General features: G+C 37.6%; 1 protein-coding gene across 1 annotated transcript; it reads right to left on the reverse strand.

Moving 5' to 3' along the window:
• Positions 1–4483: 4483 nt before the first annotated feature.
• On the reverse strand, positions 4484–7230 carry Tex13d (TEX13 family member D). The gene is made up of 2 exons (XM_004860104.3): positions 4995–7230; positions 4484–4704 (listed from the first exon to the last, which is right to left on the reverse strand). The coding sequence occupies exon 1, from the start codon at positions 6808–6810 to the stop codon at positions 5005–5007; it is 1806 nt and encodes a 601-aa protein (XP_004860161.1). The 5' UTR covers positions 6811–7230; the 3' UTR covers positions 4484–4704; positions 4995–5004.
• Between the last annotated feature and the right edge of the window lie 5836 nt (positions 7231–13066).

Here is a 13066-nt window from a genome sequence, read left to right on the forward strand (position 1 = left end):
ACCTGCATAATATATTCAAGGTGGTAAGTTCTTTATCTTTCTGTCTGCTATGCATAGTTCCTTTTACTTGCCCTAATTTAACCTGCCTCATGACTCAAACAAAGCCTCTAATTCTAGCTGAAACCCTGCCTGCTTTTAAAGTTTTATTCTTAGAATAATTAACAGCTATTATGTGTTAAGTACAAACTATATTCCAGGAATTCTGCTAAGCATTTTGAGTGCACTATTTATATTAACAGCCTTATGAAGCAAATACTATTATGATCCCCATTTTTCCAACAAGGAAGCCAAAACTTAGAAAGCCTAGTAGCTTGCTGATGGCAGCAAAACTGGTCAGTGTTGGGCCCAGGATTTGAACACAGGCCCCTTATTGCAGAGCCTGTGCATTTCACCAATAACCTCTTTTGCCTTTCAGTATTAATCATGAGGTCATCACTGAACTGCTTGGGTTTCAAACACCTATCTAGAAACTATTATTTTGATCTCTAGAATATTCTTCACACCTCTCAAATGTCAATTGCTCCTATGCCTTGACTTGTAGCATGGGTATATCTGATATGAGTGATATGTCTATGACTGGTATATCTATGTCTCTTATGGCAATAGATCTGATAAGTTTTAATAGATCAGAAACACAGTTTTAGCCTGGGCCTCATTGGTTACTGTGTCTTGGAAGGGTCTTGAAAGTCAAATTCTGTTTCCCAGACATACAGGCCTGGGAACTGAATCATTGATTTATCCCCCCAAAGTAACAAAACACTAAGTAGTTTTATATTTGTTTCATTTTGTTTTTAAAGTGAAATAGCCAGGCCAAGTGGAGTGTGGCTATAGTCTCGGCTTCTCAAGAGGATCGGGAAGATAACTTGAACTCAAGAGTTTAGGCCAACTTGGGCGACATAGTGAGACCCAGTCTCTTTAAACTTAAGAAAAAAGTGATCTACGCATCTTCCTTCCATCCACCATCTATGTGTGTAGATGTAATATTACATATCTATGTATCTGAAGAAACAGATAAGGTATTATTGCCTAATTCTCCGTCTTGTCCTTTTGCTAGACTAAATGAAGGTAACTCCTCTTCAGTTTTTACAAACTTATCTTTCCACATGAGGATAAAAGAGATGGCATATGCAAAGTGCCTAGAACCTAATAGATAGTCAAAATTATTTTCTTTACTAGGCTGTGAATTTCTGAAAGACATGGATATCATACTCTTTTTAGCACATTTAGACCCTAACACAGTACCTGGCATCTACTTAGCACCCTCCGTTTCACAATCTTCTTTTCTTTATAAAGAGAAACTTCTATAGGGAGTATAGCTTCTAATTTGCCTCGAAGAATATATCATTTCTGACACTGAATTCTTTCAAATTCATTGTCTATCAGCAACCACTATGTGTTTGTGCCTCGTTTTGGTTTGTAGGAAAAAAACTCTTCATGCTGCACACCTCAGCACCTTACAAACAAATAAATCATCATGTAGCTCTTTTGGCCCCATCGACCCAGTCACCTTTGGAACATGACTGATCATCTTTCTGTCTGCCTTTATCCTGGATGGGGGCCCTCAGGGTATGATACCAGTACAAGCAAGTAGGACTTCTTTGTAAACAAGGCCCCAACTTTCCATCTAAAAATCAGTTCTCTTCTTGGAAGCTCAAGAATAAGTTTCCACCATTTGAGCTTAATCTAAAAGATTAAAGTATAAGAAACTGCTGTTTTGTCTATATTTTTGTCTGAACCATCTTAAGAAATCTCAATGTTTTAAAACATGAATTATTTTATGTATTCATCACAAACACCAAAATACGGCAAATGATTGGAATGAAATAGACTATAAATAGTTGCCTCAGTAGCTTTGTAAATACAAGTGAAATACTACAATCCCATAAACAAAGCAACTCATGGAGGAATTTTAAATGCATTGGGTAGTTACATATGCAAAATTGGTATGATTTTATTTTCCTTCTCACTAATAAACATTTCATGAAAAAGGTAGAATCTTTGATCAGTGGGGAATTCAATAGGTGAGTCCTTTTATAAAGTAGGTCATATATATTGCAAAGTTTCAAAACTGTCTTGGCAATATCATGAATTTCAGTGATAATGGTATGAAATTCTCAATACTGAATCCTTTTCTTTCCTGGAACAAATATAGTTCAGCAGAATTATCAAAATAAATATATTTCAAGCAAAAAAGAGTGAGATTAAGTCTCCTAAAACTTTTACTTATAGACAAAATCCTCAGAGAACTATTTGTTGTCACATTATAAGCACAAGGGTATGATTTAATATTACCTACCACAAAAGTAATCATAGATGTCTGCTTTGTACTTAGTATTGTAATGTAGTACAGAATGAAGAATAAAGGATAATTGATGAAGAATAAAATTGTAGATGTAGACTTAAAAAACAAAGACCTGGAGTACGTCTCAATAAGGCTGTAATATTACATATTATTTTGAAGAGAAGCAAAATCAACTTTCCTATTTTTTTTTTTCTGTTACGGGGGATCGAACTCAGGACCTTGCACTTGCAAGGCAGGCGAGGCGCCACTGAGCTAAAATCCCCAGGCCCCACAGTCAACTTTTTTTTAGATTGGGAACAAGTTAAAACCATCTGGTTACCCTGGAAGCTTTGCAACCCAAAATGGTGCATATTGAACTTCGAATTTCCTAAAATTCTTTAGCATTTATTGGTATTTAGTATGTATTAAAACTACCAGTTTTCTACAAGGGTTTTCCTAACTTATATTCCCAAACTTCATATACTTTTAAGAAGGTAGTATTGATGGATTCTGAGGTATTGTTAGTATTACAAAGAGCCCAGTAAAATAGTCTATTTGTCTGTGATTCCACTGTTATAAAATAATAGTGACAATAGCATAATGTATTGAATCATTACAAAAATTGTATGCTATAGAATTGATTGTTTGTTAGAATCATGTTAACTTTGTGTGAGGAAATTTTATACAGGTTTTTCTTAATTTTAAATGAGAAAGTAATAATTTACTAATTAATTCAATTTTATGTATAGAATCTTTCAAAAATTGACATCTATGGACCCAAAAAATGCAAATGAATAATTGATGAAAAGGCTGAGAACTACTGTTTGGTGCATACTTAACCTTATTTCTTCTAAAGAACATGAAGTCATTGAGGCCAATAATAACTCCACAGGATAGAGCATATTGCTTACTCATAGCAAGACTGCCTTAAATACATGCTGTTAACCTGATTTGTATAGAAATAAAAGAAAATAGAAATTCCTAGTGGAGTTGCTTACCTCTCAACCAACACTTGGGATGATATGGTGTTTTCCTATAATTGTTTTATACCCCAGGCAGATTAGGCTAGATGGACCACGATCTAACCTCCTGGAGGAATTACTACTAGTTAGGATCAGAAAACTCCTGACAAAGACTGATCTTGGTGAGCTGGAGGAACTCAGGGACACTTTTTGTTCAGATTAGAGGTGGCTCTAACCTCCCAGCTGCTCTCCTCAGTCTAGTTCTATTTTTAACCCAATTAGTCCTCCCAAGAGAAGCACCGTCCATACACAGCACAGTGGCTCTAATGTGTCTGTGGAATTCATTTTGTTTTTCTTGCACTGTTGATGGGAAAAGGGCTTGGAGTGAGGGCAGTCTGGGGCTGAGGACTAGAGTACATAGTCAATACTCCCTCAAGCACTGTCTTTCTTTAAGATCAGTGGTCTTTCTGGAAAGCTGGTGGGCAGCCACAAAAACAGCTGTGACTCTCAAGAGAAAATTAGCAAAGCATCAGAGCCTGTGCTTTCATGAGGCTACTTTCCTGATCTTTGCCACTGCTCATCTGTCTCACTTGGGATGAAGGCGATGAACAGTTTAGTCACACAAGTCCATCCATGAAACCTGCTTTCACATTTCCCCCTACAACTATAAAAAGAGATCTGGATGTTATTTCAATTGGTTTTACCCAAGGCATGCTACATGCAAGGCAAAGACACTCCTGATCTAATGTGTATCCCAAATAATACTCTTTCTTGTCATCTAACCAAACTCATCAAAAAGACTATGATGAGTACATCAGATAATATCGTATAGTTCTAATTCCTAAAAACACTAAGCACTCAATAACTATTTGTATAATGAAATCAATCAAATTTGTTCTCACATATAGAATTCAACCCCTTTGTCCCAATGGAGAAATTAAATTCTAACAAAACTATTTTGTTCTCCATTGTCCCCAAGTGAGTGCCAAAGCATCTCTTCTTCCAAGAGCTGACTTCTCACACTTCTTAGCTCGAAAAGGGATGGTGGAGGGGTGTCACTGAAGTCTGGGTCTATCAGAATCAAAGTGTTACCCATATGTCTTTCAACTCTGAAGAGAGCTTCAAATGGTACAGATTTAGCTTCTTCAGGAACAAGCAAATCTGATGGGAATTAGACACAAAAACAAGGCCCCACCTATAAAATTTAAAACCCCCAAAGAAGCAAACATGAACACAGCAGTAGTTGCCAAAGGAACAACAGCATTGTTAAGAAAAGTGGTGGTGCTAAAATTCAACATAGCTTACAACTGTAAAATCATATGGCTGCTACCAATCAGACACATGGCCTGTTTCAGAAAAAGGAAAAGAAAGCAGCAACGGATGAGGGAAAAGGCTTCACTTCACAACTTCAGCTTCTTCAGCGTATTCACCAGTCGGTAACAGCCATCGAGAATGCACTACCTGCAAAATTTACACATAATTAGATGAAATCTCCAGTTTAAAGAGTGTGATATTCATAGTCCCTCTTTGTTCAAGTAAATGAATAAAATAATAATATAAATATGTACATAGTTGTACGTATGTGTGCCCACAATGATAAAAATTAATTAATTTGAATAATGGAATAATGAATTATTTAATTTTTTCAATTATATTTTGGTTTCAAATTATCTGTGAAGTAAATAAATTGCTTTTTTATGAGAAAGGGGTCTTAGGAAATTGCTTTTTGGAGTGCTTCCATTCTTACTTACCTTTCTGAAATCAGTGAGTTTGTTCTGGGTCAACATCTCCACTCTCCACTGGCACATGGATCTTCTTGCATTTATAGCAGGCTGTGCGCCATGGAAAATTCATTGCTTTACACCATGTGCAGACCCAACCCACTGGACTGTGGCATGAAACAGACTTCACCTGTTGTTGAGATTCCAAGGCTTTCTTCTCTTGTTTTTGTTTGGCCATCTGCTGCTGAGGGTGCTGTTTCTTAGGGCTTTCTCTCACAGCTTGACTCCAGCTCTTCCACAAATTGGTCCCCTTGGCTCTCTCTACATTGTCTTCCTGGTTGTGACTCTTCAAACCTGGGGGTATAATGCACTGGGGTCTTTCTTCATCTTCCTGCATCCTGCTGAACTCTGAGGGTATCACACCCTGACCTTTCTCTACACCTCCCTGGGTATGGCTTCTGCTGCTCTCTGGAGCTGTCATGGCCTGGATGCATTCTGTATCTTTTTCCTTGCTGTGGCTTCTGTTGATCACTAGGTCTGTCATGCCCTGAGCCCTCTCTGTACCTTCTGCCTGGATCTGAATATCACTGAAACCTGGGAGTACCATACTCTGGGCTCCCTCTTGACTATCTTCCTGGCTGTGGCTTCTGCTGTCCCCCAGCAAAGTCATCTCCTGAGGTCTCTCTTGATCTTCTTCTTGGCTATATTGCCAATTTTCTCCAAGGAAGGGCACTCCCTGGGGCCACAGTGGACCTTCTTCGTGGTTGTGCTTCCCTCTGTCCCCCAGGGGTGTCATCTCCTGGGGCCTCTCTGAATCTTTCTCTTGTCTGTGGTATCCCCTTTCCCCAAGGACAGGCATTCCCTGGGGCCAATGCAGATCTTCCTGGCTTAGGCTTCTGTTGTCCCCTGGGACTGATACCTGTAGCATCTCTGGACCTTCCACCTGATCATGGCAACTCTGGTCCCACAGAGATGCTATCTTATCCTGGAAGCCCCATGTAGTTAATGGGCCAGGTGGGCAAATCCCCACAGGAGACATCTGAAATGGGATTACGCCCTTTGGTTCTGTGACTACTGTAGGTGTTAGAAGCGGCAAGGATGGTAATCCCATTGGGAATGGCACATGGAGTGGGAAGGATGGCGGCACCAGGACTGGCATAGGCGATGGCATAGTCAGAGCCCAGGAACTTGGGACCCTGGAACTTGGGGATCTTGGCATGTAAATAGCACTTGTTGGGGCTCGCATCAGGGTCTCAAAAGACAGCCTGCCATGTTCTCTCATAGCCCAAACATCTCTCTGCTGCTCTGCATTCGGGGGCCATGCTACAGCCCCAAGCTGCTCAGCTCGTGGCCCAGGCACTATATCTCGTGCCAGTGGGGCAACTTGCGCACACCTTTCAAACTGGAGCAGCCTCCTACGGTGCAAATCACACTCACTCTGTGCCCGGTGCAAAGCAGACCTTGTGAAGTACAGCTGTGTGGCTGCCTGGTCTCGCTGCTGACGCAGTTGCTGCAGCTCCGAAGCTAGAGCCCAAGAGAGTGCCTCACGTGCTCCCAACTGTTCCTTCAGCCGCCTGACCCGGCGCATGTGTTGCTCTCGTTGTGTGACAGCCACTCTCACTGCTAGGGCAAGTGCACTCCAGGCACAAGCCCTCTTGTGCCTGCGAGGTATCTGCTGGTCACTCAAGATGTTTTGAAGGGCGTCCTCTACCTCGTTCCAGGGCCGTGAGCGGAAGGTCAAGTAAAAGTCTTGGCCGCCACCGTTCATTAAAATTTCATTGTTGATGAACCGTATCACTTCAGTGTGACGGAAGCCGCTGGTGGGGTCCCCAAATTCAACAGCCATGGCTGCCGCAGCCTACTTCAAGAAGCTCCGCCACCAGTAAAGGCTATTGCCGTCAAAATGGTTTCCCTTCACCTCCCCACTCAATCCTACTTCGGTCCTTGGTCATTTCTGGCCTTCAATGAGGTCTCCTCCCTCCCTCAACCCTGCTTTCTCACAAAAGATGTTGATCCTTTCAACACAGCAACCTCTCTCTGGCCACAGTGTGAAACGTCACAGAGAGACGCTCTGAGTCATGGCGTCATGCCGTTATGCCGCAAGGACTTCTGGGACCAGCCTCTCTCGGCACAGCACCACCCACCGGAAGAAGAGGCAGTGTGACTAGAGTACAGACTGCCAGGGAACCAACAGAAACTTTGTTTCCAAGAATTTAGGAACTGGGGATTTAGCACAGTGGTTCCACCGCCTGCCTCGCAAGCGCAAGGACTTGAGTTCGATCCCTGGTAGCAAAAAAAAAAAGAAAAACTTGGGAACCCAACGTGGTAGAATGGATCCCTAGGCAGGTGCTGCCAGTTGGATAGGTGAGTACATGAGAACTGTTCTTATCTCACCATCGTCTCTTCTACTTTCAGTTACTACTGCAAATTTCCATAGACTCAGTCATGCTCTCTGAATACTTCCGTCCTCGTCCTGAAAAGATGAATTTAGAATCCCTGTCATCAAGATAATCAAGTAAGGGGCTGGGGATTTAGTTCAGTGGTTCCACTGCCTGCCTCACAGGCACAAGGTCCGGAGTTCGATCCCTGGTACCAAAAAATCATCATCATCATCATCATCATCAAGTAAGTTAGCCATGAAATCCCTGAGCTCCCATCTGTAAATTCACTCCTATCTTTTATCTGATCAACCCTGATCTCAGATAGTATCTGTCTTTTTTTAGACTCAATGTTCCTCCTATGATCTGGATTTTCCATAGAAGAAGTGTTATAGGAGTCCTCCAGGATACAACTAGGCTTCAATCAAAACAGAGAAATAAATAAAACACATGGTAAAGGTAACTATATGGATAAATACTAAAGAAAGTATTAATGTATTTTTGGCATGTAAATCCTCTATAATATGCTTTAAAAAACAATTGCATAAAACAATATAAATCTATGTTGATAGACACATAATATGTAAAGTTGTAACTTATGACAGTAACAACATGAGATGGAGCCAAATCTATGCAAAGATTTTGGTAGAATATTTAAACTAAGTTGGTATTAATCTGAAATACATTATCATAAGTTAATATCACAATTATAGACTCCAGGTCAACTATGAAGAAAATAACTACTAATATGCAGAAAAGGTAATGTGAAGGAAATAAAAAGTTACTACAGAAACATCAAAGAAGGCAGTAAAGGAGAAGGCAAGGAGGAATGACATGACATATTTAAATACAAATAGAAAATAAAAAATCAGAAGTCATTCCTTTTCAGTAAGTATATTAAATATGAATGAATTTTAAAAGGCAAAGATTAGAAGAATGGATATCTTTTTTTTAAAACAGATCCAAATATACATTGTGTACAAAATACTCTTTTTCAACTCAAAGAATTTGAAACTAAATAGGTAGAAAAAATTATTCCATACAAGCCACTAATGGAGAGTTAGAGTAAGTCTACAACTATCAGGGGAAGTACAGTTTAAGACAAAAATTACTGAGAATGAAAAGTAGAATATTATATTATGTTTTCTAGGCTAATCTCTCAACAAGGTATATAAGTTATATATACACCTGCAGCAAAGCCCCAGAATACACGCATAGATAGATTTTTGGGAGATACAGCAGTCCTATAATACAGTTGGATAATTCAATACCCAGTTTATAATAGTAAACACAAAGACTTAAAATATTAATAGAGAAATACAACACTTAAATAATACCATGAAACAAATATACAAATATAGAGAACAATCAATTCCCAAAGAAAAAAACTGCATATTCTTCTCAAGGAAACATGGAAAATTTTCCAACTTGGGCTACATTTTGGGCTCCAAAAGAAGCCTCAATAAATTTAAATGGTGGGTGTCATAGTAAATATGTCCTCTGGCCACAATAGAATGAAATTTAAAAATAGTAACACAAAGAAATTTGCAAAATATACAAATATATTGTTGTAGTTTAGATTTAGAATGTTTTCCAAGAATCTAAATTGTTGAGAGATAGGGCTTTTAGAAGGTGATTGGATGATGGGGACGCTATATTCATCACCAGATTGAGCCATTGATGAATTTATAACTAAATGTGCTCTTAGGAAATGAGGCCTGATTGGAAGAGGTGTATCCCTGGGGGTGTCTTCCCTTTTCTCGGTTTCCTGGCTATCATGAGCTGAGCAGATTTCTTCCACCATGCCCTTTTAACAAGATGTTTCTATCTTAAGAGTCAAGAAACTGTGGACTTAGTCTCCTAAACCATGAGCTAAATTGAACTTCTTCTCCTTTACGTTGTGGTTTATGGGTTTCAAGTATTATGTCCTACCAATGGAAAAGCTTACTGATATTTATGTGAAAATTAAAACACTCCAAAATAACCACTAGGTCAAAGAAAGTGTCACAAGAGAAATCTAAAAATACATTAAGACGAATGAAAAACAACATACCAAAACTAATGGGGTTCAGCAAAAGTAGTGTTCAGAAGAAAATTCATAACTAGGCATGTCTATATTTTTAAAAAACACATCAAATTATTAATCTAGCTACCTATCCTAAGCAATAAGAAAAACAAAACTAAACTCAAAGCATGCAGAAAAAAGAAAATGTTAAGTATTCTAGTGGAAAGAAATAAAATACAAAAGAGAAAAACAATAGAAAGAATTAATGAAACTGAGGTTAGCTGTTTGGAAAGAGCAATAGAATTGACAAATTTTTATACAGATTGTTGAAGAAAAAGGGGAATGTTTCAAATTACTAAAATAGAATGAAATGAAGACCTTTACTACTCACCTTACAGAAATAAAAACCATCCTGAGAGAATCCTATAAATAATTATATGCAAATAAATTAGATACTCAGATGAAATGGACAAATTCCTAGGAATACACAAACTATCAAAACTGACTTTAAAAGAAATGGAAAATCAAGAATAAACAGACAGAACATTAGAAAATGACTCAATCAATAAATGGCCAAATGAACTAGACCAGTGGAGATGAACTTATGGCACATGTGCCACAGCAGGCACACTGAGCCCTTTCTGTCAGCCCATGATCCAAGTTGCCCTAGCAGTCAAGCATAGGATAACAGTTATTTTTTCTGAACTAAAACTTCAGTATTCAGGTTTAATTGCAGTGTTGGCACTTTGCAATAAATAAGTGGATTTGGGGCTTCAGTTTGGGCACTCGGTCTCTAAAAGAGTCACCATCACTGAACTAGACAGGTGCTTCTCAAAAGAAGAAATATATATGGCCAATAAGTATATGAAAAAAAATTTCAACATCTTTAGCCATTAGGGAAATGCAAATCAAGACTATAATAAAATGCCATCTTACCACACTCAGAATGGCTATCATCAATACAAAAGATAATAAATGCTGATGAGGATACAGGGGGAAAGTACTCCTACACATTGTTAGTGGAAATGTAAATTAATACAACCACTATGAAAATCAGTATTGACCTTCCTCAAAAAACTAAAATTAGAATTATCATTTAATCCCAATATACCACTGCTTAGTACATAGTCAAAAAGAAAGTCAAAGTACAAACAGATCCCTACATACCCACATATATTGCAACAAAATTCATGATAGCTAAGCCATGGAAATAGCCTAGGTGCCTATCAACTGATAAATGAGCAAAGAAAACGTGGTATGTGTACACAATAATAAGTAGTATTCATTCATAAAGAATGAAATCATGGCAGTTTCAGAAAAATGGATGGAGCTGGAGATCTTCATGTTAAATGAAGTAAGATAGACTCAGAAAGATAAGTATCTCCTGTGTTTCTTCTACATGGTATCTAGGAGAAAAAGAGATTATGTGAAAGTAGAAGGGAGACTTAGGGAAGAGGAAGGGAGGAAGAAAGGGCAAAGAGTGATAATGGAAGGTAGAAATAATCAAAGCATGTTATATGCATATACAAATATGCCAAATTGAAACACATTGTTCTATTTAACTAATATGAACTACTAAAAATGTTAATGAATAAAGAGACTAGCCTACTATGGTAGTATGCACCTAGAATCCCACCACTTTGGGAGGATGAGGTAGGAAGATTCCAAATTTAAGCCCAGCCTAGGCAATGTAGGAACTTATCAAGACCCTGTCTCAAAATTAAAAAAAAAAAAAGACTGGAGATGTAGCTCAGTGTGAAGGACCTGGGTTCAATCCCCAATAGCATGAAAAAGGAAAAAAGTGGTTAAATCAGTAATAAAAAAAACTTTTGACACAAAATCCTAGAAAGAGATTGCTTCATTGTTGAATTCTACCAATCACAGAAGAATTGACAGAGATTTATCTCATACTCTTCTAAATATATATGAAAAGACGTCTCAGCTCATTCTATCTACCCTGATAACAAAGCCAGACAAAGACGTCATAAAAAAACAAAACTATTGAGCAATATCATTGTATGTATAGATGGAAAAATCCTTAACAAAATACAAACAAAATCCTGTGGTATAGTAAAAGGATTATAAAGCATAACCAGATAGGACTTATCTCAGCAATGCAGAGTGGCTTAATACATGAAAATCTATCAATCAGTGCAACTCACCATATTACTAGAATGAAAAGGAACAAACCTACCAGATAATCTAATAGATACATAAGAAGCATTTGACAAAATCCATCACCTTTTCATGAGGAGAAAACCCAAATAAACTAGAAATAGAAAGGAACTTCCTCAACCTGATGAAGAGCATTTCACCTCCAAGAACAGGAACAGACAAGAATACTTTTGTTATTGTTATCCAGCATTGTCCTGGTACTTTAGCTAGGCATCTAAATTGGAAAGGAATAAGTAAAACTAAACTATTTCTGTTTGATGAGGACATGATTCCATATGTAAACGACCCCAAAGAACCCATAAGAAAACTACTGAGGGTAATAAGGAAATTCAGCAAAGTGGCTGTATATAGTATCAATAAACAAAAATCAGTGATGTTTCTGTGCACTAGCAGTGAACAACTCCATTTCCTGAAAATTAAGAAAATTATTCCATTTATAATAGCATCAAAGAGAATAAAATACTTTGGAACAAATTTAGTCAGAGGCAAAAGACGTATACACTGAAAACTACAAAATATTGCAAAAGTACTTGACACTTAAAAATGGAGAGACATCCAATGTTTATGTGTTGAAAAATTTTATATTTCAAAGATAGCTATAACCCCCAGAGTGATCTGCGGATTCAATGTAATCTCTATCAGAATGCTAATTGTCTTTTTCACAGAACTGCAAAAGCTGAGCCTAAAATTAACATGGTACCTTGAATAGCCCAAACAGTCTACCTCCTCCAAGAATCTTTTCATGATCACTCTTCCACTGGTACTGTTATTAGTTTTTATTCTTCTTTCTCATTAACTAGTCTTAGTCCATTGACAGCAGAGACTGTCCTTTCATATCTGGATTCCTAGCACCTAACATGGTTCCTTATTACATGTAGTGCTTATAAATGCTAAAGAGGGGGGATAATGGAATAATTGATGACATGGGAAAAGGAAAGAGAGAAGTAAAGACTATTCCATGATTTCTATAATCCTCAATAAAATTCAGACTGAAAAGTAATGGTATATCCATGCCATGGTTCCAGTTCAAGGAAAGACATACACATTCTTTAAAAAAAATTCACCACATCCAAACTGATGCATCTATCTTTTGGGCAAGTGCTTTCGTATACTGTTAAACTTTATAACAACTTCAAACTATTTTCAAATTAATGTAACAACACGTCATAAATGTCAAGGTGTTTTTAAAGTTATTAAGTTTAAAATACTTTGACCTTTAAGACCTTTACGGAATCAATTTCTACTATGTTGAAACCGGAAGGTGATATATAATGGCCTATAAAGTGATATTTAAAAGGTAACTTGACTGAGTTATCATTCTTGATGAAACAGTGATAATATCACAAATACCACCTCACTTTATTTTGCAGGTGAGCAAGTTTGCAAAGTATGAATGTATGTTTACAGGAGAGTAGAACAACTCAATTGCATAAATTAATCAATCTGAGAAACCACATTAAAAAGATAGCTAAATTTTACATGATTTTCAGTAAGTTCATATACTTTCAATTTTAGTATAACCTCTGTCACAAAACTTTCATAAC

The sequence above is a fragment of the Heterocephalus glaber genome, unplaced genomic scaffold (genome assembly GCF_053883595.1).
Source record: "Heterocephalus glaber isolate CG9 unplaced genomic scaffold, H.glaber_assembly_v1.0 deba00001729, whole genome shotgun sequence".
Taxonomy (NCBI): domain Eukaryota; kingdom Metazoa; phylum Chordata; class Mammalia; order Rodentia; family Bathyergidae; genus Heterocephalus; species Heterocephalus glaber.

Excerpts from the sequence above, each read along its gene's own strand:
- Tex13d (XM_004860104.3), bottom strand. The coding sequence starts at position 6,810 with ATGGCTGTTGAATTTGGGGACCCCACCAGCGGCTTCCGTCACACTGAA.